At 37.4% G+C, this 23,232-nt stretch overlaps 1 protein-coding gene and 1 long non-coding RNA gene across 3 annotated transcripts in view; both read right to left on the bottom strand.

Annotated features, from left to right (window-relative positions):
- adamts2a (ADAM metallopeptidase with thrombospondin type 1 motif, 2a) overlaps positions 1–17,861 on the bottom strand; it is a 69,458-nt gene extending 51,597 nt beyond the window's left edge. For both annotated transcript variants that reach the window (XM_051093097.1, XM_051093098.1), the window contains exons 1-2: positions 17,682–17,861; positions 15,745–16,160 (exon numbers count right to left, since the gene is read on the bottom strand). In XM_051093097.1, the coding sequence (XP_050949054.1) occupies positions 15,745–16,160; positions 17,682–17,766 (501 nt within the window). In that variant the 5' untranslated portion in view covers positions 17,767–17,861. The remainder of the gene's footprint in view (positions 1–15,744; positions 16,161–17,681) is intronic.
- Positions 17,862–18,428: 567 nt separating this feature from the next.
- LOC127152927 (uncharacterized) lies at positions 18,429–21,208 on the bottom strand. The gene is made up of 3 exons (XR_007825146.1): positions 20,913–21,208; positions 19,450–19,492; positions 18,429–19,115 (listed from the first exon to the last, which is right to left on the bottom strand). It is a non-coding gene; the product is annotated as an uncharacterized LOC127152927 (long non-coding RNA).
- Between the last annotated feature and the right edge of the window lie 2,024 nt (positions 21,209–23,232).

Here is a 23,232-nt window from a genome sequence, read left to right as displayed (position 1 = left end):
TGATTTTTAAGGCTTCCTGCAACACCGCATTAGCATTTAATGATAAATAAAGGCTCTTAAAAGGCTAAAAATTTAATTGCATACCTCTTTGAACAGTCTAACTAACATTCTAACTAACAGAGATGAAATTGAGACAAAGTGTTTGTGTGTAAGACAGAGAAAACACACACACACACACACACACACACACACACACAGAGAAAGACAAACAGAGACAGAGAAAGACGAAAGATTACAGTCAGAGCTGAGCCCAAGAGACAGGGAGGAAGTGCAGCGCACTGCTTCTCCAGCATGAGGCCCATGAGAGGCCAGACTCTGACATAACACAGGAGGCTATTAGGAAGCTGTTTATATAGTGTAAAAAAAGAGTTACACCGGATGAAAGAGAAGCCTGTGGGTGGTTGGATGTAATGACACTAATGACGACGGACAGGTTGCTACACTTAACTTACTGTACTGTCCTGTCCAATCCGTCACTGGGATATTGTTGGAGTGTGGACTATGACAAATGAACAAAATGTTAATGGAACAGCTCATTATAAGGAATAGCCATAATTCACTATCCCTGATAGTTGACCTACTCCTTAAACTGTCTCAGCCAAAATTTGCCAATTTAGCTCCAGCAGATATATACCTGAAAGATAATATTTACGCGTTTTTCTGCGGAATTGGGCTACTTTAACACTGTTGCCGGGGGTTGTTCTTGATGTCCGCGGGTTGAAACAACCCCAATAACATCAGATTTAGCCCCTGAAATACGAATTTACCAGGGGAACCCCGACAAAAAACATGTATTTTATCCCCCCCCGAATGCGGGGGGGATAACGGGGGTTCCCCCTCGAAACGCGATTGGGCTAGTTTTGGGCTAGTTTTGAGTAGCAATTGGGCGGTTTTTGTTGTGAAAACCTGGCAACCCTGATTATGAGTGGGAAACTCGAGTTGGGGACATGTCAGCGTGAAAGCAGAAGTATTTGTAGAAAGGTTAGATTGGCATCTTCTTCGCACCGCACTGACATGAATGTAGCCAAGCAAATGCTATTGAGATGAATGGAAATACTAACCGACAGCTCTTTCCAGGTATATCAGAACTCTTTGAAAGCATAGCATATTAAGAGCTAGGCTGTCAGTCATGGAATATAGAACATAGAAGACCAGCTGGTTTTGGCCTTCTGGATCCCAGATGAGAGCAGTTTTTCCATAGTTCTGTTAGATGACTGTTATTCAATACTAGCCTTGGGAGAAAGAAGAGCAGCTAAGGTTTAGGTTTCAATCAAGATCGGATTTGGATGGTTTCTGAACATGACTTGGTTATAAGAAAATGGGATATTAACCTTGTTTTTAAACAAGATTTGCTTCACTAAGAACTGTAAGGAGATCTGCTGTACAAAGCAGTGACTTATGTTTTCATTCACATATACAACATTTGCAGTGTTTTTTATTCATTTAGTTTAAAGCAAAACCAAGAGACATATGAGGTCTTTGAGTGTGTTTACGCAACACTACACTTATTGAAGACTCCTTGTGAGTTTTTGTTGGGACAACAGAGTCGATTGTGATTGCCTGTGATCTATGTTAATTCTGTCTCCTCTATCTATATCGAATAGGTCAGTCTTTTTAAGTTTTAATATCGTAAAGGGGCCACATCCAGATAATTAAAACAGTCAGACCAGATGTTGAAGTTCATCTTGGTGTTCATATTTTAGAATCATGGATTCATGAATCATGAATCAATGGATGTTGACTTTGTGAAGTTTTTTTGTGATACATTTTTGTGGAAACAGGGTCTTCAAGGTGAATATTGAGATTTGCTGTCACTTTGCAGCAGTAGTTCTGTTTTGTTTGGACACAGTAGTGTTTGATGATCCCTATCATTCACTTGCAGTTTTCTCCCACTGTTCTTTTTTGCTAATGTTTTTGCTGAAGTCTTGCCATGCTTTGTGTGGACGGACGCAGTCATAGTTGTAAATATGGTCTTAAAACACTAAACAACTGGGCTGTTAAGGTTACAGACACTCCTGTTAAATGGGCTTCCATGATTTGTAGGAATGTAACAATATTATCAATATCGTGGTATCGCAATAGTGAATCTGTCTCGATATTACAATGGTCACATGACAATATGACATTATATAGGTCTTTCGGGCAAAAAGTGTAGATTTATAAAATACTCTAACATAAAAGGTCTTTAAAGTTGTGTTTTGGGCCATTATGCTTTGGCACAGTATCTGTCAAACCAACTAAAACCAAAAGCACAATATGGATTTATCCCTTCATCAAGTCGTTTCGAAGCGAAGCATGCACTTCATTCAGGGAATCCGATGATCTGGTGTTTTCCATGCCTCAGAATGGCTCAATTCCTAATCTATCTCTAATGATTTGCCCTTTTTGGAAGTCACTTATATCACAAGGCACTTAGGGGTGTAACGATACATGTATTCATCCAAAACCATCACGGTACAGACGTTACGGTTCGGTGCATGCAGTCAGATGACGAATAGAGTCAGTCATCAATCCAGTCGATCAATCCACAAGGGGGTACATGCGTTAATGCAATCCTAACCGTCACAACAGGAAAGAGCAGAATTATAGACCTACGCACCAACCCAAAAACAAGAGCAGTGAGTCTGCTTGTTTTAAATTAGCAGGGTGGGAAAGTTTTGAGTTCTATAAATGCAGCAGAGACTGATTATATATCAAACAAGTTTTAAGTTTTATGTTTTATTTTGGCTGATCCCTATTGCAGAATTGCACACAAACTGCATTGCAATAATGTAATTTGTGTGGATTTTTTATGAAGTCTGTAAAGAGGAGAAAATGCTAGGCCAGGCAGTTCTAGCTCATAGTTCACGATGCTCAAAATATTGGAAGACAAATATGTGGGGGTTTATATAAATGCATCTCTGAGAGGAACAGAGCATCTTCAAAATTGTTTTTTGATGGCATTTTCTTTTCCTCTTAAAGTGGTGTTTATAAGCAGCTGCTTTGTTTACAGTGGTAACCAAGAAAACTCTATCGCTGCTGTTCCATAAGTGCCATCTGCTGTCAGAAAAGATATCTGTATTTTCATTCAGCCCCTCTGCTGTTTTTGTTTTGTGCAGGTGTCCTATGTAGCATAATTTCATAAACTTAAAGTCAGACCATTGTGTTTTTGCTTTAAATCCTGAAATTGCACTAAATCAAATAACAACTGCTCATGCTACATACTCTGTTCAAAATAAATGAAAAGTACATTTCCTGTTATAGTAATCTTGTACGTAAAACAGTTACATCCATAATTGTAATAAAACACTACTGAACACAACTTATACTACACTGATATAAAACTTTCCTTCCTTTTTTAACTTTCCTTCCTTTTAAGTCATGCAGGTTTGGAATGACAGAATTTTTATTTTGAACTATTCCTTTATTCAAAATTAAATAAATGCTGTCACCTTGCATCTGTTGTGAATGTGAATTTTAGTCTGTGTTACCCATGTGGCAAATTGCGCCAGTCCAATGATTCAGGTCAGATTACTCAAGGATTATTGAATTGTGATTTAAGGCAGAAACCTGAGCGCGTGCGTGATCAGACACACAGTGAAGTGGAATAGCAATACCACAGAAAGAGACACAGCCTTACATGTTCCTTCTGATCATTTATCTCCTGAGCCGGGCAGAGACAACCACATTCCCTGAGCCAAACCTACTGCTTTTCCACAGCATGTCCAATGGCTGGCCTGTATTTCATACAGACGTCTCTTCTCCTCTCTAAACAACTGACGGGGAATATGAACAGCTCTCAGAGAAGAGGAAGAGCTCTGGACGACTTCACAGATTTTTGGTTTTGGAGCTGTTAAAGAATGACAGATGATGAAAAAAAAGAGCCAGAATTCCCCAGTTATGGCAACGAGTTTAGCAGGAATGTTGATGAGATGAAGCAATGACAGTGGATGCTAAATACTGGAAAGTATTTACACACATGTGCACACACACGCTGTATATGAATCAAGCCAGACCTCACACACACGCACACATTTTTTCCTGTCAGAGTTCTAGACAAACCAAAATGGCTGAGTCTAAAAAACAGTACTTTCAATTCCACCATTGCTTCCTAAGAGCATTAGGAGATCAAGCCAAATAGCTAATAACCTATTTAAAAATGAAAATCATTGTTTTTTTCACACAGAATTGTAATTTTCTGAATTTTTCAGTGTCAGCTCTCACTAGAAACCTTTTCTATCAATGGGCTCATGGTTAAACTGACGCCATGATCTCAGGTTACAGGCTCTTTGCCACATCATCAGCTGCCAAGAATTCATTGTCTTTTCCCTTTCTCTTTCTTAAACACAAGGAAAATTTGATACTCACACCTCACACTTGCATTTACACAGTTAAAACAAGGTTAAGCCTTCTCATTTCCTTCAATCAGATCCTTCAAATCAAAAGCCTAGCAAAAACCCAAATTAAATACGGCTAAAGTTGATGCCATATGTCAGGGTGTTAAAAAGGAAATAGAGCTTTACTGCTTTTACTGGCTTCCCACTGGCTCCGTAGTCTAACTAACTTTTGTGTGTCGTTTGGCTTTAAGTTCAAAAACACTCCTGACAGGAAATCCAAAATTTATTTAAGTCTTCTTTTTCTGTCCATAACGAAAACAAAAATGAGGTGACGCACCATAGGTTTTTGCACACTTTCTCACACATGTGATATGTCGTGGCTAAAGAGTGAAAAACTATAAACACATACTGTACCTTGTAGTTTCAAGACTTTGGTGATGCTTCAGCAGACAGTTTACATTTTGTGACTTTCCTTATGGAACTTGAGGGATTTGTTATGTAATATGTGTTTCTAAATTCCCACACATGATACATCAGAATTGGTACTTCAGTTCAGCGAGGTTTCGGTATGGACAAGGTTATCTTTACCAATGCCGCAGAAATAGAAATCATGACTTGCAAAATGTATTGTCACTTGCCAATTTTATTGATTAGCACTGTGTGCAATACTTACAATGTTTTTCTCTAAATATATTACAATGGAGCTGAAATTTATTTATTTATTTGTTTGTTTGTTTGTTTATTTATTTATATATTCTGGGTAAACTATTTCTCAAAACATACAAACAAACAAACAAAAAATATTACTTGGAAATGGGATAAGAAAAAAAAGTAAAGTAATACAGTTATGCACTACTGTTTGGTCAGTATGTTTTTTTGTTGTTGTTAAAAAATTAATATTAATAAAAATTTCTATTCCAAATAAATGCTGTTCTTTTTAACCTTTTGTTTATCAAAAAAAATATATATATATTGATGCATGATTGTTTTGTACATTTATAATAATTAGAAATATACCACAGTATTACTATTTTTACTGTGTATTTTGATCAAATAATTGCATTCTTGGTGAACAGAAGACTTTTTTCAAAAATATTAAAGAACAGTTTGTAGTTTGCAGTTTGTAATGTAGCTATTCTTCAATGTAAACAGTCTGCAAAGTTTTTAATAAAAAAAGTGCATGATAAATAAAGATACTGTCACTCATATTTTCGAATCTTCTGCCTGTTACCAAATACGAATAGTCTGACCTGCCTATAAACACTTCCACTTGTTAATATTATTCACATAATGTAGAGAAGCTGCTGTGTTCTGCGCTGTGAAAGCAAGTTTGTTTTGTTTTTATTGCCAAAATATAATGTGAAGAATCAGTTGTTAAAATTCATTTTTTCCATTATACCACAGCAATACAATTCAAACCTTTTGTTGTGTGTTTGCCATTTTACAAAGGACTCCTTCTATAATCTTGCCTTTTATCTACTTTGGCTTCTAATCTTCTTTATTTGGACTAACAAGAGTCTCCGAACCACAACCTGTAAGTACGATTGATACGTTATGTGTACATTTTCAACTGAGTGCTCAAAATAGCAAGTTTTTTTGTGCTAATATGTGATATACACCTAGTGCAATTTTAGGTTTCCAGGTAAACCACAATATTACTGTCTTACTGAAATAGTTCTGATAATTTGCTGTGAACCCACTATTTCCTAAGAATGTGTCGAATAATATAGACTGTCGTTGTTCTATTTACTTTGTGTAATAATAATGTAGACATATTTTGGTTTACAACCTGTTGTTTCATCAGTTAATCACTCGGCTAATGTATTCACCATTATTGTTTTGTTAAGTGTTTACAGTTTGGCAGCTAAACTTTAGCTGTGGGCACGATTTGCTTGCATAAGTGTTGAATAAAATGTTTTTATGTCATTATTTAAAGAATGGATTGGAGCACTATATGTGAAGATGCATGTTTGTCAATGAGGGTTGCCAGATTTTCACAACAATAGCAGCCCAATTACTACTCAAAACTAGCCCAATCGCATTTCATGGGGGGGGGGGAGTCCTGCGTTTAAAATCGAGTACCAGGGTGTAAAATAAACACTTTTTGTTGGGGTTCCCTTGGTAAATTCGCATTGCAGAGGCTAAATATGACATTATTGGGGTCACTTCAACCTGTCAACATCAAAAACAACCACTGACTTGACAACACAGATGGTAGCGCTCGCTAAGTTGCTCAAGTACTCCTCTCTGTGCCAGTCACAACAGGCTTGGTCAGCTGACCAATCACAGGCAGAGTAAGCTTATAGAAGGGAGGGGTTTACAGACATTACGCTCAGAACTGATTCAAACGAACCGTTTCGAAATCATTGACAAATGACTCTATGTATAAATGTATATTCTGAGAAAATCAGAATGTTTTCTGACATTAGATGCATTTAAACCTGTTGTAGGTGACTCCAATGCAATGTTAGGACACTTTATACCCCCAAACCTTTGAGTGGTAGTGTAATCTCAGAATAAAGAAGTGATAGTATCTCAAATAATTTTGCTTTCTTAAGTAAAATTAACTTTAAAACAGAGCAAAAATACTGATTAAGAAAATGATTTTTGCAGTGCTGTGCTAAGCCAGTTACTTGGAAACTCTGACAAGAAAGATCACTTTAAAACAGCACTGTAGCACACATTCAGCACAACTGGGCCAGAGGGAGAGCAAGAAACAGAGCAATAAGGGAAACACCTCTTTGTCTCCATGAACCAACAAACCCAGATCTCGATGTCATCCAATAATTTGAAGAATTCAGATATGAGCTTCTCACAGTGAGTTCAAGTAAGTACAGCCTTAGGGAGGAACTCCTTATCGGCCTTACAATTCCCTTTCCAGTCCTCCCTGAACACATGTGTGTCAGTCCAGTCTCTGTTATTCCCTCCACAGGAAGAAGAGGCGTGTGTTTAAGGTATCAGGAGACTTCTCTGAAGCAGGCCAGACCACTCTCCTGCTCTCTCTTTCACAGCTGCCACATCACAAGACTCTTAAGTCGAGGTTCACAATGAAAGCACAGAGGCCATTCCAGAAATGAGAGCTGTCATCCATCTGGAAGGCAAAGCTCTAGAGTGATTTCATTTGTACCTCTAAATCGCTCTGTTACTTTAGCACACTGAGCTGTGCGCTCTGGAATTTGCAAACTGTTTATTTCTTTCCTTCTCCGCTACTTTATGTTTTGGAGAGCGTTGCTGGTGGAATGTTAATGACATCATCAAAGCACTCCGAAAGATTCCCAGGCGACAGGTGCCAGGAGATTTCTGGAGCAACCCCACCTGACTAGTGCTCCCCTTTCATCCTCCGCCACGGTGCGACGACACACATACACATACACAAACGGCGCAAAGTGCCACCAAGGCCTGCTGCTTAAATCTGACAGATGGCCCCCCCAAAAAACAGCGCCCAGTTTCTCATTTGGAGCATTTTTCAATTCATTTGAGACAGCTCAGAGGTCACTTGAGACTCTTGGCTCTAAGCTCGTGTACCGCTCTCATGACGCTGCCTAAACCCACACTGAACAAACCTGACATCAAAAGAGATTGTTCAGAAGATTAAAGGCTATCGGTCGGATCCTGAATCAGAGTAATGTACACTCAGTTTCATCAAAGGTGGAGAGAAAGGATTGTATCGGCACAGAGGATGACTGCTGGAGTCCCGTTAAAGAAGTATCACACACAAGTAACACAAAATATAATGAGTAGGGATACGCAAAACTGCATTTTTTGAAGTCAGTGTTAAGAAAGCCAAGTGTAATAGAATACAGCAATGAACTATTCAGTTCAAGAAGCACTGTGAATAATAACGTAAAATGTTTTGAACGTTTTTAATGTACTTTTTTTTACGAACTAAATATAAAACAACTAGATAAACATTACCAAAATAGTTTCCTGTATAAAACTGTCAAACACACTGTTAAATATATATGTCTATATATACTGTATAATATATATGTAAATATATACTGTCACTGTCACTGTATTTTTACAGTGAATATTTGGCAACCACAGATGTCATTTTTTTTACCTTAAATTTAACCGATTTTTAAAGTGCAGGACAAAATCAGAACACTAATGAATACCTCATGGCTAAAAATATTAAAAATAAAAAGTACATATATAATAAAAAAAATCTAGATTGACCTAGTTGACCTTAGTCAGTTCTTAGATGACTAGTCGACCATCTTGACCTATTTTTAACAAAGAGTAACGCAAACATGCATGCATGTGTGGGTGACTTGAGTCAAGAAGCCAAACAAGCAGCAATCTGACTAATGAGAAAAATGGAGGATTATTTATTTACAATGGGGTTGTCATTTCCATTCAGTTTTCAAGATGTTTCTGTACTCCCTGATGAGCTGGACTAATGATGTCAGAATTACAAAAGAATAAAACAAGCCATCTCATATCTCAGCAGTGGAATAAATTTGTAAAAGAACACTTCATGTGTAGTTTCAGAGGCAATTACGTCAGCGAATAGACTTTCAAAAATAATTATCGTTACCAACAGGTTTTCCAGAACACTCCCCGTAAGCCATTGGTCAACTAGACAGATAGTCCCGCCCCTTAAACACACACCATTTGTTGAGTTGATGTTGCTATGTCAGCCTGGGCAGATCAAACAAACAAAACTCAAACAAACAAAGCAATGTTTTGAAAAGCAACACAAGAGTTACATTGTTTTCAAGGGAAATCAGCCCTTCGATGGCTTACCAAAGCACTGTCTTCTGGGATAGAAGAAAGAATTTTACATTTCATGCTTCACCTTTAAAGACACAACTTACCTATCCACAAGCCCAAATAATCCCCTTGTATATTGCGCTAAGCCTCAATGAGTAGGAGGATCTTGCTAATTTCAGGCTTCCTGCAACAAACTAGCTTTAGCTGCAGCAACAGCTTGTGCCCCTGCTGGAAAACTAAGGCACAAGCTCACGGTGAACCTCCCACTCACTTCACACTTAGCAGGGGTTCAGACCTCACAGCGCGCAACTGCCCTACTGAGCTCCACGACAGGCTATGCACCAATGAGCTCTGAGCTCCATCCTCTGCAGAAAGAACATGAACGTGTCAGTGAGGACACTGTGAAGTTTATATGTTGCTGTCCATGTTCAGAATGTAGTTGCAAACAGAAACTCAGTTTAAAGTAATACTTCAGCCAAAAATGAAAATTCTATCATCATTGATTTAAAGTCCAGGTAACTAAAATTTTGAAGGTCCAAAAAGGTCATAAAGGTGTTGTTAAGGTATCTATTTGAAACAAGCAGTTTAATCCAAGTCTTTTGAAGGGATATGATGGTTTTATATAATGAACAGATTCAATTTAGGCTTTTATTCACACACATACACGCACCACATATCATATAGTAAACATGGAAGATTGTGTGTGCATCAAACTAGAACAAACCTCATTGGTTCTTGTGCATCACATACTCACATTTGAGCTTCCATGTTTCCCATATGTGTTATGTTCTACGTACATGTGTCATTTACTGTGAATCAATGTGAGTAAAAGCTTACGTTATATTTGTTCATTATATAAAGTGATCATATCTTTTCACAAGACTTAGATTAAGCCACTTGATTTCTTTAAAGAAGAAGTCCACTTCCAAAACAAAGGTTCACATATAACGTATTCACCCCCTTGTCAAAGATGTTCATGTCTTTCTTTCTTCAGTCGTAAAGAAATTATGGTTTTGGGGAAAACATTTCAGCATTTTTCTCCATATAATGGACTGCTATGGTGCCCCGATTTTAAAATTCCAAAATGCAGTTTAAATGCGGCTTCAAACGATCCCAAATGCGGCTGTAAACAATCCCAGCCAAGAAAGAAGGATCTTATCTAGCGTAATGATCGGTTATTTTCATAAAAATAATACAATTTATACACTTTTTAATGTCAAACCCTCGTCTTGTCTTACTCTGCCTGGACTGTTTTTTTCCAGTTCATGACAGTTAGGGTATGTCGAAAAACTCCCATCTCACGTTCTCCTTCAACTTTAAAATCGTCCTATATCGCTTTTTTTTTTACCTTTTTTGTTAAGGGTGTTTGATCTTCTTTGCATGTTCACTTTGCAAAGACTGGGTTGGTACTGCTGCAGCGATGTAGGATGATTTTGAAATGATGTTTTAATTGAGGGAGAAAATAGTTTTTCGACATATCCTAACTGTCTTGAAGAAAGAAAGATGTGAACATCTTGAATGACAAGGGGGTGAGTACATTACATGAGAATCTTTGTTTTGGAAGTAGACTTCTCCTAATGCCTTTATGACCTTTTTGGATCTTTTAAATTTTGGTTTCCTGGACTTTTAATGGAAGGATATTAACCTTTCAGGTTTCATTGAACCTTCATCTTGTTTTAATTTATTTATTTTTTGGATCCTAAAAAAGTTGCTTTTTTTTTGGCACTTTTTTGGGGGTGGGACCACTTTTGTTTTGGAAGCTTGTTAACTGGAAGTTGCAACTGACTTTATTTCAGTACTGTGATGTATATTGGAGTGAAACAAAATGTTAATTATTTGATTTTAGCGCATCTCCTAGTCATCTCTAGCTCGCAGCAGACTGACAGTTGGAGGGGAGTGGATAAGGATGTTCTGCCCAAGCCATTAAACTGATGTCATCAGAGAAGCAAATTTTTAGATTTTGGCTAAATGAAGAATTTTTATTTTATGCAGACTTTAAGGTCTTTTCACACCAAGATAAAAAATCATAAAGACGACTATAATGAAAACTATATTAGCATCCACACCAATGGATGATAACATTGTGTGCGTTTCAGTTATGTTGTCGCCTGCTTTAAATGCTCAAGCTCTTTAAAGTCAGGTGGATTCTGACTGGCTGTCAATGTTTCTTATTGTTTGTCTACTGGGGAAAAAAAAGCATTCTGAAAGGGCATCCAACAATATTGTTTCCTTTGCACTATTATCTTTATAGCTGCAATGTGGTCTTCCCTCATATAATTAGAATGAACAATAACAATTCTTGGTTATAGTTTCTTGTGTGAATGTCCCTTTAGAAAACTGTAATCCCGTACGGTGCCATAGCGGTTAGACACATCAACGTTCAGCTATTCGGATACCCTGGTTCTAATTGTAACACATTAAAAACAAAGCCAAATGGTCATTATGTTTATGGACCATCTGGCTGACAAAGGGTTTAAAAAACAAACTATGTCCGAATCCTGGAAAAAGAGCATAAAGCCACATCCAAATCAGATGTTTTTGCGTAACATCCAACTGGAAGACATTTTTTGAAAGCAGCATAGATGTATTATTCCATATTTGTAATATTCTACAATGCATTTGAACACAGTTATACTTTGCAGGGCTTGGATAGAAAAAGGGTTAATATAGAGCGCAACTGAAAATGGTTTAAATGAGTCACTGATGCCAATACCAATGTTTGGTACCAATTACAGACTGTTACAAAAGGTTTGTGGAATTATGCAATTATGTAAATAAAAACACAATCACAACAGCCTCCTTACAGCTGTTCAGAATACTTTGTTCTAAAAAGAATGATTATGAAGAGCCTAACGGAATGGTCTTATCATGCCAACTGAATGTATTTTTGACCCTGCACCCCCAGTAGACAGAGGTTAAGTGTTTTGCTCAAGGGCAAAAGGGGTGTGGTCACAGGAAGTGATCATTCCTGATTCTAGAGATCTGGCTTCCTGCAGAGTTTAGTTACAACTCTAAACAAACACACCTGATGGTCTTGCTTAAAATTGTGGGCAGGTGTTAGAGTGGTTATGGCTAAACTCTACAATCAGGATGGAGCCCTCCTGAAAATATGCAGAATTTAGGGGTGGCGGGGCCAACTGCTTTTTGAATTGTAAAGGTGTGAATAATACAGAAACTTGTGTATATGTTATCAGTCTTAATAATAATGCTGCAAGTGACAAAATGACATGCACATTGTAAAATAATTTCATTATCATGAGGACAAAAATCTATATTTTTAGTAAAAATTAGGCAAAACATTTTAATGGCTGGTAAGAAATATGTATGGTTTTAAAATTTCCATGTAAAATGTTATGTTTAAAAAAAACAAAAAAATTTGCATTCTTTAGAAACAACTGCCAAATCACAAAAGAAAGGTCATTCTTTGTTCTTGACTAGGTCTACCACAATTATAAATGAAAAGAAAATTTGGACATATATAATACAAATATCCGTAGTAAAGAAAGGTCATATCTTAATCTCCATAAAATCTATTCTAGCCCCTAGAATTACATAATTCTGTTCTTCCACAAACTCTTATTATGTAAGAATTAGCCATGTGTTTTTGTGCGTGTGCATGTGGGAGGTTCAGACATTAAATATGAATGGAATTGAATATGCAGTCTGCATCAAAACCAGTTAGGTTGTGAGATCACATGCTTTGAGTGTAATATTATAACAATGAATTTGCATTGGCTTATCAATCTGACGACTAGAATTTGCTTACAAAGAAATCCTCTTACTAAAAGCGTCATTTAGTTGCACTTATTTGCTGTTGGCATGGATTTAACACTTGATTTGAGAAAGGAACTATGCAAATAAGATCTAACTTACTGCTGAACCCAATTTGCAAAACACGTGAAGGATACAGCAGACTACTGCAATCTGACATAGTTTACTGGAACTTTACAACTGTGGCACCTTTCAATTCAGGTACCTGAATTGACTCTTTTATATTTGGCTGTTTATATAGCGGTTCTCCCCTTTTTTAACTGCTGTTTGATGGATTGCTTCTGCCATGATCAATGGAAAATGGACATAATGAATCTCTTTTTAATAAATTCTGTTTACTGCTTACTTCTATCTGGCAATAACAGCACAGCATTAACTGCGCATGGCAAACATTGCTTAACTTTGTAAATGGAAAGTTTTTGTGCTGAAACCTACCCAAAATTGGCAAAACTTTAGTGAAACTGCCCCTGAATGCGTAAAAAAGTGTCTAAGAATAAAACAATTACCGGAGAAAAGCGGATCTGCTGAATTAGACCGCATTTAGCTTAAGGGAAGGGAAGTTCACCCCAAATGCAACATTAAATTCCTTTTATTATTTTATGAGAATCTAAAAAGGTGACTGTTTCCCTTTAGATTCCGTCTCCGGAGTGACAACCCTGTGGGTCAAATGGAATAATCTAGAAATCCACTCTACATCGACTAAAAGCCAGGCCCTGCTCTCCTGTGGTGCTGTACGTGTCTGTGAGTTCACTGCGGGGCTACTGTTACCCCGCCTCTCAGCCTGCAGTGACAGAGGCGCAGGGGCTTGTACTTGTGAGGTCACTCCAGAGTGTTTTCCGATGCTGCCCAGACATGCTCTAAACTCCACGTGCTCCAGGCGCAGAAATGTAACACCCTCCGCGTGAGGAACGCCACAAAGTTACAAGTACGGACAGCGAAAGGCTAGTGTATCCATCACTGAGGCTGAGGCATAAAAGCGACAGAAATAAACTGCTCCCTCTATTCTGAAAGCCAGGTTCTGTTCAGTCTACCATTTTTCTATTAATTTCAGGATTTTCTTCTGTAAAATCCTTAAAGGGATATTCCACTCAAAAATGAGGGAGCGTAAATGTTGCCTGAAATTTCAATTTTGGATTTTGAATTTTGGACAAAAAGACTTGAAGTCTAAAAGTGATGATACACTAGGCAATGATGTTACACTGAGTGATGTACTTGGGTACTTTCCCATTGAGAATGGGCAAAACATTTCTATCTGGATACTTTAGATGGGTCATGGGCCCTATGTCTTACCTGGTTTCCCGCTGACGGCAACATTGCTCAGAAAGTTGCCTTGTTTATCATCGGCTTAAGCTTAACACGAGTCTTTGGGTCGTAGTATTGTAAAGTCAAACACGGAGCACACTTCCAAATAAAATGTCCACTGGGTCACCCTAATGACCACTTGAAAACTTGATGTGAAGTAAAGCTATTAAGGACATTTATTTAGTGTTCTTAGATGAGAGACAGTCTGCAACATTGCCGTGCTTAAGAACCCAAGCTGAACTGCGCTTGAATAAAGAATCACTTTTTAACCCATCGCTACCCCATTCAAACCACCGAAGGGCATGAGAATTCTTTCAATTTCATCCAAGATATAAACACATGAATAATATCTATGTCGATCTCTAATTCATGGACAACTGCCAAGGCCGAATAGCTTTTTCAAGGGCGATTTGTGAGGAGAAATGTTTGGCGGTGGAGAATGGTAGCAAATACTTTACGTCGTCCCTCTGTGATGTTATTTGGTACATAAACACAATGTACTGCATACACCTGTAGGGTTTTTTTGGGATGTCAATAAGTTGTGACTGGCAGGCTTCTTTCAATATCCTTAACCATGCCAGTCAGCGCTCAAGCACGCACAGAAACCCAGCAGGAAGGACCTCTGGCGGACATCCAATATAAAAGCAGTTCCTACATCCAACAGAAAGTTGCTAAATAGCCTTTTCACCACAGCAGTTAAAACAGCATACAACTGATCTGAATCATTCCTACCTTGAAGCTTTCACTTAAAAGACTCTGTTTGTACATCAGCAATTGCCATGAATGTCCATGATAAAGAAAATGATTTTTTTAAATCTAAAAAAAAGGTCCTTAGAAATGTTCTCTTTATATTCATACCGGTTTCAATAAACTGTCATTTTCAATAAATTTTAGATATAATGACTAAAAATGCAATGTTATGTAACCAACAAATGAAAAACTATTTTTCTTAAAAACATGCTAGTATAATCGTAATCATTATTTTCAGAGAAGCTTCTAAATATTTTTCAAGGTAAAAACTTTTTTGTAAATAAAAAAATTGTTTTCATAAACTTCATAATTTATTTAACAAATTTATATGATTATAAAAACCAAAGAATTTGTGGGACCTGAAGGATTTTTCTGAAGAACAGCAGGCAGTTTAACTGTTCAGGACAAACAAGGGACTTATAAACAACTATCACTAAACAAAAAACAAACAAACAAACAAAAAAAAAAAACACAGCTGTGGATCATTTAGGTAAGAACACAATATTAAGAATCATTTTTATAAATTCAACTATTATTTTCTCTTGTGGACTATATGTAAACATCTTTTATGTGAAATGTGAAATCTCATTCAGGTCAGTACTAAATAAACAATAACATGCATGTATTTTGTATGCTCCCTTCTATTTTGGTAAAATAATGAACATTTTGCAGGATTTGAAATGGGATGTAAACTTTTGACCTTAACAATATATATATATATATATATATATATATATATATATGTATATAAATGTATGTAAATGTATGTAAATGTGTGAATTGCATTTGTAATGTTTTTAATATAAAAATTACCATCATGTCATTAACCCACATTCCAGTGGATAAACATCATGCAGTAATGCTTTATATAAGAGAGCTAATAACTTACCAGGCCATCGCAATTGCTGATAGCCACCGATGTATCCTTCACATTGGTAACATAACCCACATATAAACAGTCACTGGGCAACAATGGCTCAGAATGTGTTTGGTTATCATCCTCAAGCCACTCCACTTTGGCTCCAGGGGCCACGAGCCTGGAATTTAGCCTGAGGCGAAGGTGAAACTCCTGCCCGAAAACAGTGACATTATAAAAGAGTGTCTCCTTGTGCCTCAGGTGGTCCTGCTCTGAGTTCGTCTCCTCATTGGTCTCTCCATACTGGTTGGCCTGCCTCCTCCTGCGCCGGTGGGACCCCTGCCCACTCAACCGGCTGGCAGAGATGGCGTGGGAGAGGAAGCGTCCGTCTGCATCCACGCTCACCGGCCTCACTAGCCCGTATTCCCTCAGGACATGCTGCAGGGAATCTGCCAGGGGCACGCACACAGTTACACACATTCGAATGTGCATGCACACGCGCACACGCAAACACAAAGTCAATAGATTTCACAGTGCACACCAGAAGCTTCCAGCAACAGTCAAAATTCCACCAATCTCTAAATCAGCTGCAAGACTTGCATTATGCAGACAGTACAGCTGTCCAAACACAGATAATAGTTGAAATGACATCTTTAAAAAGTTACAGATGTAAAGAATTTTCTTATTAAAAGTAAGAAAAATCTATGGAAACAGTGCATTGAATAGAAGGGGGTAAGTTGTGTCACCTTTGGCTTAAATTGTCCTCTTGGCAAGGAGAAATGAGACATATGTAAATCTAATACATCTAACTATATTTCAGAAGGTCTTTTATCACCTTTACCATAGGGAAAGTGGTTTTACACACCAAAAAAGTGCTGATACAAGCTGCCCCTTGTCATATCAACAGGCAAGCTAGGTGAATGCCTGATCAATTTGGATATTATTTTTATTCTACATTTTATTTTATATTACATTTTTTTAAATCAGCATAATTCTAAGACAGCCATCAGTCAGCCATTAATTAAAATACATTAAAAAAAAACTCCTTTATTGTACTAAACAAACGACTATCGCAATTACATAGAAATGTGAAATGATGACAAACTTACTAGTTCATTCAGTGACACAACTTACCCCAAAGCAGCTGGCACACCCCACAGGAAAAAGTTAAATTGGCAGTTGTCCAAAATGTATAGAATGTTTAGATATGCATAAATTCTTCTTGAGTGTGCACCTGCCATATACTACAATCATGTCTATATAGTCACAGGACAAGAGCTGTGCAGTTTTTCTAGATTAAGGGGGCGACACATCTTACCCTGTTCTTCCAAACAATGTGCCATGCATTCCTATCATACTGATGAGAGAAGCAGCAACACATTTGGCTGCTCTGTTTATGCATCCTATGCATAAGTGTCCTTCACTTCATCAGGAAAGAGCCGCTTACAGCAAAGTCAACACTATAATATGATTTGTCTTTTCTAATTTGACAGCAAAAATAATGTGCATGGTTCTTCTGTATAATTTACTCTCTAGTGTACTCATCTTGCCAGTAATGTCGGCATTTTGCGACAGTTATTTCAAGCAGGAGACACTAGATCCATCAGCTGTTTTACATTATTGACAGGTCGCATGGATTTTTGCCATTCCTTTTAGTTTCACAATCAACGCTATAATCGTAAATATAATCAGATGTATATACTGTATTATGACGTTCTTTTTACTCTAACAAAAGTTAGAGATCTTACAGTTTAGATGCCATGAAAACTTCCAGACACTCCAATTAAATGAAAACGTCGCTAACAGCAAAAATCGTTTACTTATAAAACTCATTCATCTCTATAAAAGTATAAGTTGCTGAAACATGGAAACTGAGTTGCTGCTTCATAACGCTGGACATCTGAACGGATCCGTATCTCCTGCATAAAGTAACCATGATCAGTACTGACAATAAAAACATCTCCACGTACCTATACTGTTGGCGATGTAAAGAGTATCCGCGTGCTGAAAGTGAAGGAAAATAATGAAGAATGCACATCCAGGAGTAACATCCATGGCAGGTCCGCGGAGAGGGGAGAGCGCACGGGCGAAAGGCGGACTTTGAGATCTCAGATAAGCGATCCAGCAGCGAACGCTGCCCCCTCCTTCCCCCCTCCCTTTCCAGACTGACTGCAAAGTGCACTGGGGAAGATCTCATTCTCACCCTCCCTGTCCAGCCCCCTCTCCTCCTTCATAGTCCACAATGCAGATCCTCTAATGACAACAGAAGACCACCACCATGATCGCTCTTCTCATCAACGTAAACAGGGAACACCAGTCTTATGACTCTTGTGATGCACTGCTATATACAAACGCTATACTCGCTCTTTAGAGTCGGAATAAAGTTTATTTGTCTAAAAAGTTTAATAAGTTCAATAGACGCACCCAATAACCATGCAGAAGACAGCACAGGTAGGAGGTGAAGAATATGGACGTATATAAAATATATAGAAGACAAAAAGCACATAAACATTATATTAAGTATTGTATTATTTCCGCCCCTGCAGTTTTACACACAAAGAAAATAATCACTGTATATTTACACTAGAAGGCAATCACATCAGTTTTCTAGATTTCAGAAAAAGTTATTTTATTCTGCATGGAGCGGGTCGCCCCCTCACGGGCACCGCCATGTTTGCATCACATGACCAGTATATAAACTTGATTCAGTTTCATGATTTTAAGAGATGTAGGCACTAAGCAAGCATCAATATAATTAAATATTCGATTCATATTCGTATTGTTTGCCAAAAAAGTGCTAAGCAACAATGGCTAATTTACAATGCCATAAATTAAAAAACAGGCTTTTTGCTTGCCTAATGTTGTACTTACAGCACCTACTGGCAGGGTAACTGCCGAAACTAACCAGCTAAACTCTGACCCATTGATTTGTTTAGGATTTCAGAAGGAAAAAAAAAATTATTAAGATGTTCATTTCCTATTAAGAAATTTCAGAATGAGAAGTTGAGTACTAGCAATTCACACTTTTCAAGGAAACAGTAGCATTACATTCATGGAAAAGCGAAACGCTTTTTTTGTGTGGAGCTTTTAGATGGTATCGTGTATAAATCAGTCCTCATTTTCCCCCTTCTATTTCTTCTGACTGAAAATGAGTACATCTGTCATTGTATTTTTAATATCATACATAATATTCTTCTACAGGACCACACAGCCGTTGGAGAAGACGCATCCTGCTCTGTTATGAAGTTAGTGGATTATTGAAATAAATCACCTGGTGAGATTGGATGCTGGGTTCTTGGAAAAAGAATATCTAATGCATCTCTGTGGCGCAGGAGGAAATGGATCATGTGCCATCTATCTGTCAGCACCTTTACTTCTCCAACCACCTCTGTGGGGGAAAGGCTCTAAAAGTACAATGACAGGCCTTCAGTGTATTTTAACGAATGTCAACATGCAAGAACCCATAGAGCTTTAAAGTATGAAGTACAAACAACCTGATTTTAACACTGGTAACCATTTAAAATGTGAGTGTGTAAACTGCTTCCTCCAATATTTTTTCCTTTAATTGGATGCCCCTAGTCACCACAATATTTTACTAACACTCAATATTTACCTATCCCCATTTGTGTCTTTTCTGGAACACAAAAGCAGATGCCTAGCAGAATGTTCATGCTGCTCTACTATGAAGGGTAATGTCAAGAATATATAAAAGATGTTTTTCTTGTGTTTTATACTTACTTGCATTGTGTTTTCCCTTATTCTGTATGAGTTTTCATGACTTCTGCAAACCAAAAAAAAAAAAAAAAAAAAAACATCACCTGAAAGAATGGAGTCTGATGAATGAAGGCTATGCAATTTATGCTATATCATGAACTGCTATTTGCATTACACTCACAAGAGAATTTCACTATTTACTTACAGAACTATTTGTTTACAGAAAGCATTTTGAATCAGATAAGACTAAAAAAAACTAAACTATAACACACTGTAAAACTATAAGCTCAGTTAGCAAAAGTCAGCTGTGGTTAACTTTATGACATAATTGCAGAGACCTCAGATTGTGGGATTTTAAGTGCAGAGGAGAAGACGGGGTTTCTGAGAGGGACGACACTAGGGCAGCTGGGACACTGTGCATTTCTCATGCTTCTCTGACTGAGGTAAAAGATTGAGGTTGTCACTGTGGTTAAGGCAGACAATGGTTTAATCGAACATATACATTCCATATCCATTGCTCAGCCAGATAGGTCATGCTATCATGCTTTATGCTAGTCAATCGACTTTTGTACTTGGCATCCAGAATGTAAACTAGGTGCAAAGAGTATACATTTTAAGGGTAACTGCATGTAAAAACTGTATAGTAACACTTACAACTAAAGACGGTTTTAAAGCTCTTAGAAGTGCAATTTATATTTATGGGGAAGGTCATGTCCTGGGAATAGTTGAGAGTTTTGTCGTTTGAACTTGTATGATGGGGTCAGATGAGGAAAGGCTACTTGAGTTTTAGTTTACTGAACTGAAAGAAGTTGCAAAAGAGTGAATGTGAAAGCAGATGGTCATGTATATTAATCCTTGTCTAAATAACACCCTTAGAGGCAATCTGTGAAAGGAATATTTTCTCAAAGCATTTTTAGAATCGGAATACCTCTATGGATAACTAGCACAAATTAATAAATATGTTTTGCAAACATTCTTCATTATATATAATATAAAATTTCATTTCATGAAAGAGAGAAGCTTGAACATTCTTCTAATATTGTTCTACATATACAAATTATAATTTAAATGTATGTAATACAAACATCAAATTCAACACAACATACATTTTTAAATTGAAAATTTAATTGCAAACACAATATTGTCAGGCAACAATAGACTATTGCTATTTCTACCCATTTACTGCCCACTGTGGACAAAAAGATGAGTCAGCAAACTTCATGTAATAGAGCCTGAAGGGAAAAACCAATAGATGCATACTGCAGCTAAACACAACCTTTAGATTCATAAAGCAACAGATACATACTGCAGCTGGCTTCAGATTACTTCAGATACAACCTAAAGTCTAAACATGTCCAGCCATGAACCATCCAAAGTCCCTGAGATATACCGGCTACTTAATTAACATTACGACCGACAATTTTATCACACACCACATGTGCAACAACATATCCTAATGCATGTATCACACTGTTTGAATTCCTCACTTGTTCCGGTGCACCCGGCCAAGTCCACCATATGATTCACTCATGTGGATCCAGGAAGAGGAGGACACTTCAGCAAGCTGACAGACATGCTGTCTTGCTTAGCCTTTGGTTTTAATCGGACACTGCACAGATAGGGCCCATAGCTGGCAGTTGCAATCACTAGAGGGACTTGTTACTGGTTAGTGGCTCTAAAAGAGAGATCTATGTTGCCGTCACTACTGGCTCTCAAACGAACCACGGCCGAGCCAGTGTGTCCCGCCAGAACGTGTGTTTCACATTTGTTCCTCCGCTCCCTCTCTCCCCTCTCCTCCTGAAACTCCTTCCGCACAAACTCACGTCACGTGACCTGCTGGGTTAAACGGCTGCTGCTGAGCAGACACATGGATTACATGAACATACACTTAAAGGCATACAAGCACAAAAATACAAGTACTGACAAGATAAGTTCATAGTTCACCCCAAAATGAAACTTCTGTCAACATGTATTCACCCTTATGTCATTCTAAAGTAATTCTTCTGTGGAAAACGAAGAATGTTCATGCTGCTCTGTTCCATAGAATAACATATAAAACTTGAGTGATTTTTGAGTTACTGTTTCAGTTAGATTAATTTATAATGTTTACTGTAAATTGCTGATAATTGAATAATAGAAGTGTCATATCGATTTAATATTGGTATTTATTTACCAACTTGCTTACTGCTTGAAAATCATGTGGTGCTCAAGCAGAAATAAAACACGAAATGATTCATAGACAATTTGATTCAATTAAAAGACTAATTTTGCATTATTTGCTTAAAAAATGAACTATTAGGTGACCTATTCCTTTAAGCAAACAATAAATCTGTTGAGTCCAATGAATATATTGTGAACAACTGTTGAAAATTAGGTCATACACCCCAGTAACATATTTTACACACTTAAAACCATGGCAGTGTGGTTTACTCCCATGCCCCTCAGATGAATCACAACCCCCTGTTTTGGTGGATAGACATTTGCATATGAAGCCAAAGTTACATCACTGCACGTTTTTCTTACAACTCTCATGAGCGTTTTATACCTCAACAGTATATTTATCCGTGGCAGACCTGTTTTGCGTTCACTTTGTTGAAAGAGTCATAATTTTATACAGTGTCTCAACCCACAAGCAGACTTTATAGGAAGGTTTTGGTTGGAGACCTTCAAGAGTCAGGAGCAGCGTCTCTAAAATGTTTGATTTACGAAGGACATTTACAGGATCAGAAAGAAAACAGAAAGGACTAGTAAAAGGGGTGGTCTGGCACTGTTATGAAAGTTGTTGTTCAGTTTTCTGAAATAAACACACAATCTTGTATACACATACAAACCTATAAGCTTGTTTCAATCAACATTTTCTTATTCTAATACTTAGGCACCCTGAGTGTTCTAAGTATTTTTTGTTGTGTTGACAGTTGTCTTGGATGCATACTGACACCTAGTGATGTGGATACAGCATCAAGCAAACACAAACTTCAGCAAACCAAAAGCCACTCGCATTTCGCAGGCGGACATGATTAATTTATTCTATGAGCAAAAGTGACCAATTAAGGGATTTAACAGAGTTAAAAATGAACAGTATTCGACTGGTCATGTGATCTTAAAATGGCTGCCTACATAAGTTGAGCCTCTCTATGTAAAACAACACAGCATTTATTTTTCAGGTTTTTTAAAAGGGTCCTATTATGCTCTTTTTCAAAGTCTTGATTTTGTTTTGGGGGTGTACTAGAACATGCTCTCATGCTTGGTGGTTCAAAAAACACATTATTTTTTACATTATTTACATTATTACAATACCTTTCTCTCCAGCCTGGCACAAATAACTCGATTAGTTCCAGGTTTGATGAAGGCCCGCCTTCCGAAAAACGAAATGTGTTGTGATTGGCGAACAGCTTAGACTGTGTTTTAGTACTGCCACGCCCCTTGCTAAAGCAGCAAGTTGCTTGCTCCATCTGCTCTGTTTTCCGTTAGGAAATATTAAAGTATAGTTGACACTACAGTAATGTTGGTTCCTGTCATCAGCCTGCGAGATCGCTTATACGTAATTTCATTGTGCTAATCTATTTAATTATTTACATACTTAGTTTCATTGGCCGAAATCAGCTCCAGCATAAGGCTAAAAGGAGCCTAATGTTTTTAATATGACTTAATTTGTATTTATTATGACAACAATTAAATAAAAACATTGTAAGTTACTAATTATAATGCTTACATTTCCTTAGTTATTCAAAAAGCAGCTACAGAAAATGAGCAAAGAACATTAACATAATCAAAGAACATCATCACTGATTAGCCTAACCTAGTCTA

This window comes from Labeo rohita, chromosome 21, assembly GCF_022985175.1.
Source record: "Labeo rohita strain BAU-BD-2019 chromosome 21, IGBB_LRoh.1.0, whole genome shotgun sequence".
Lineage (NCBI taxonomy): Eukaryota > Metazoa > Chordata > Actinopteri > Cypriniformes > Cyprinidae > Labeo > Labeo rohita.
The sequence above is the reverse complement of the archived record's forward strand: the minus strand, read 5'-3'. Positions and strand labels throughout refer to the sequence as shown.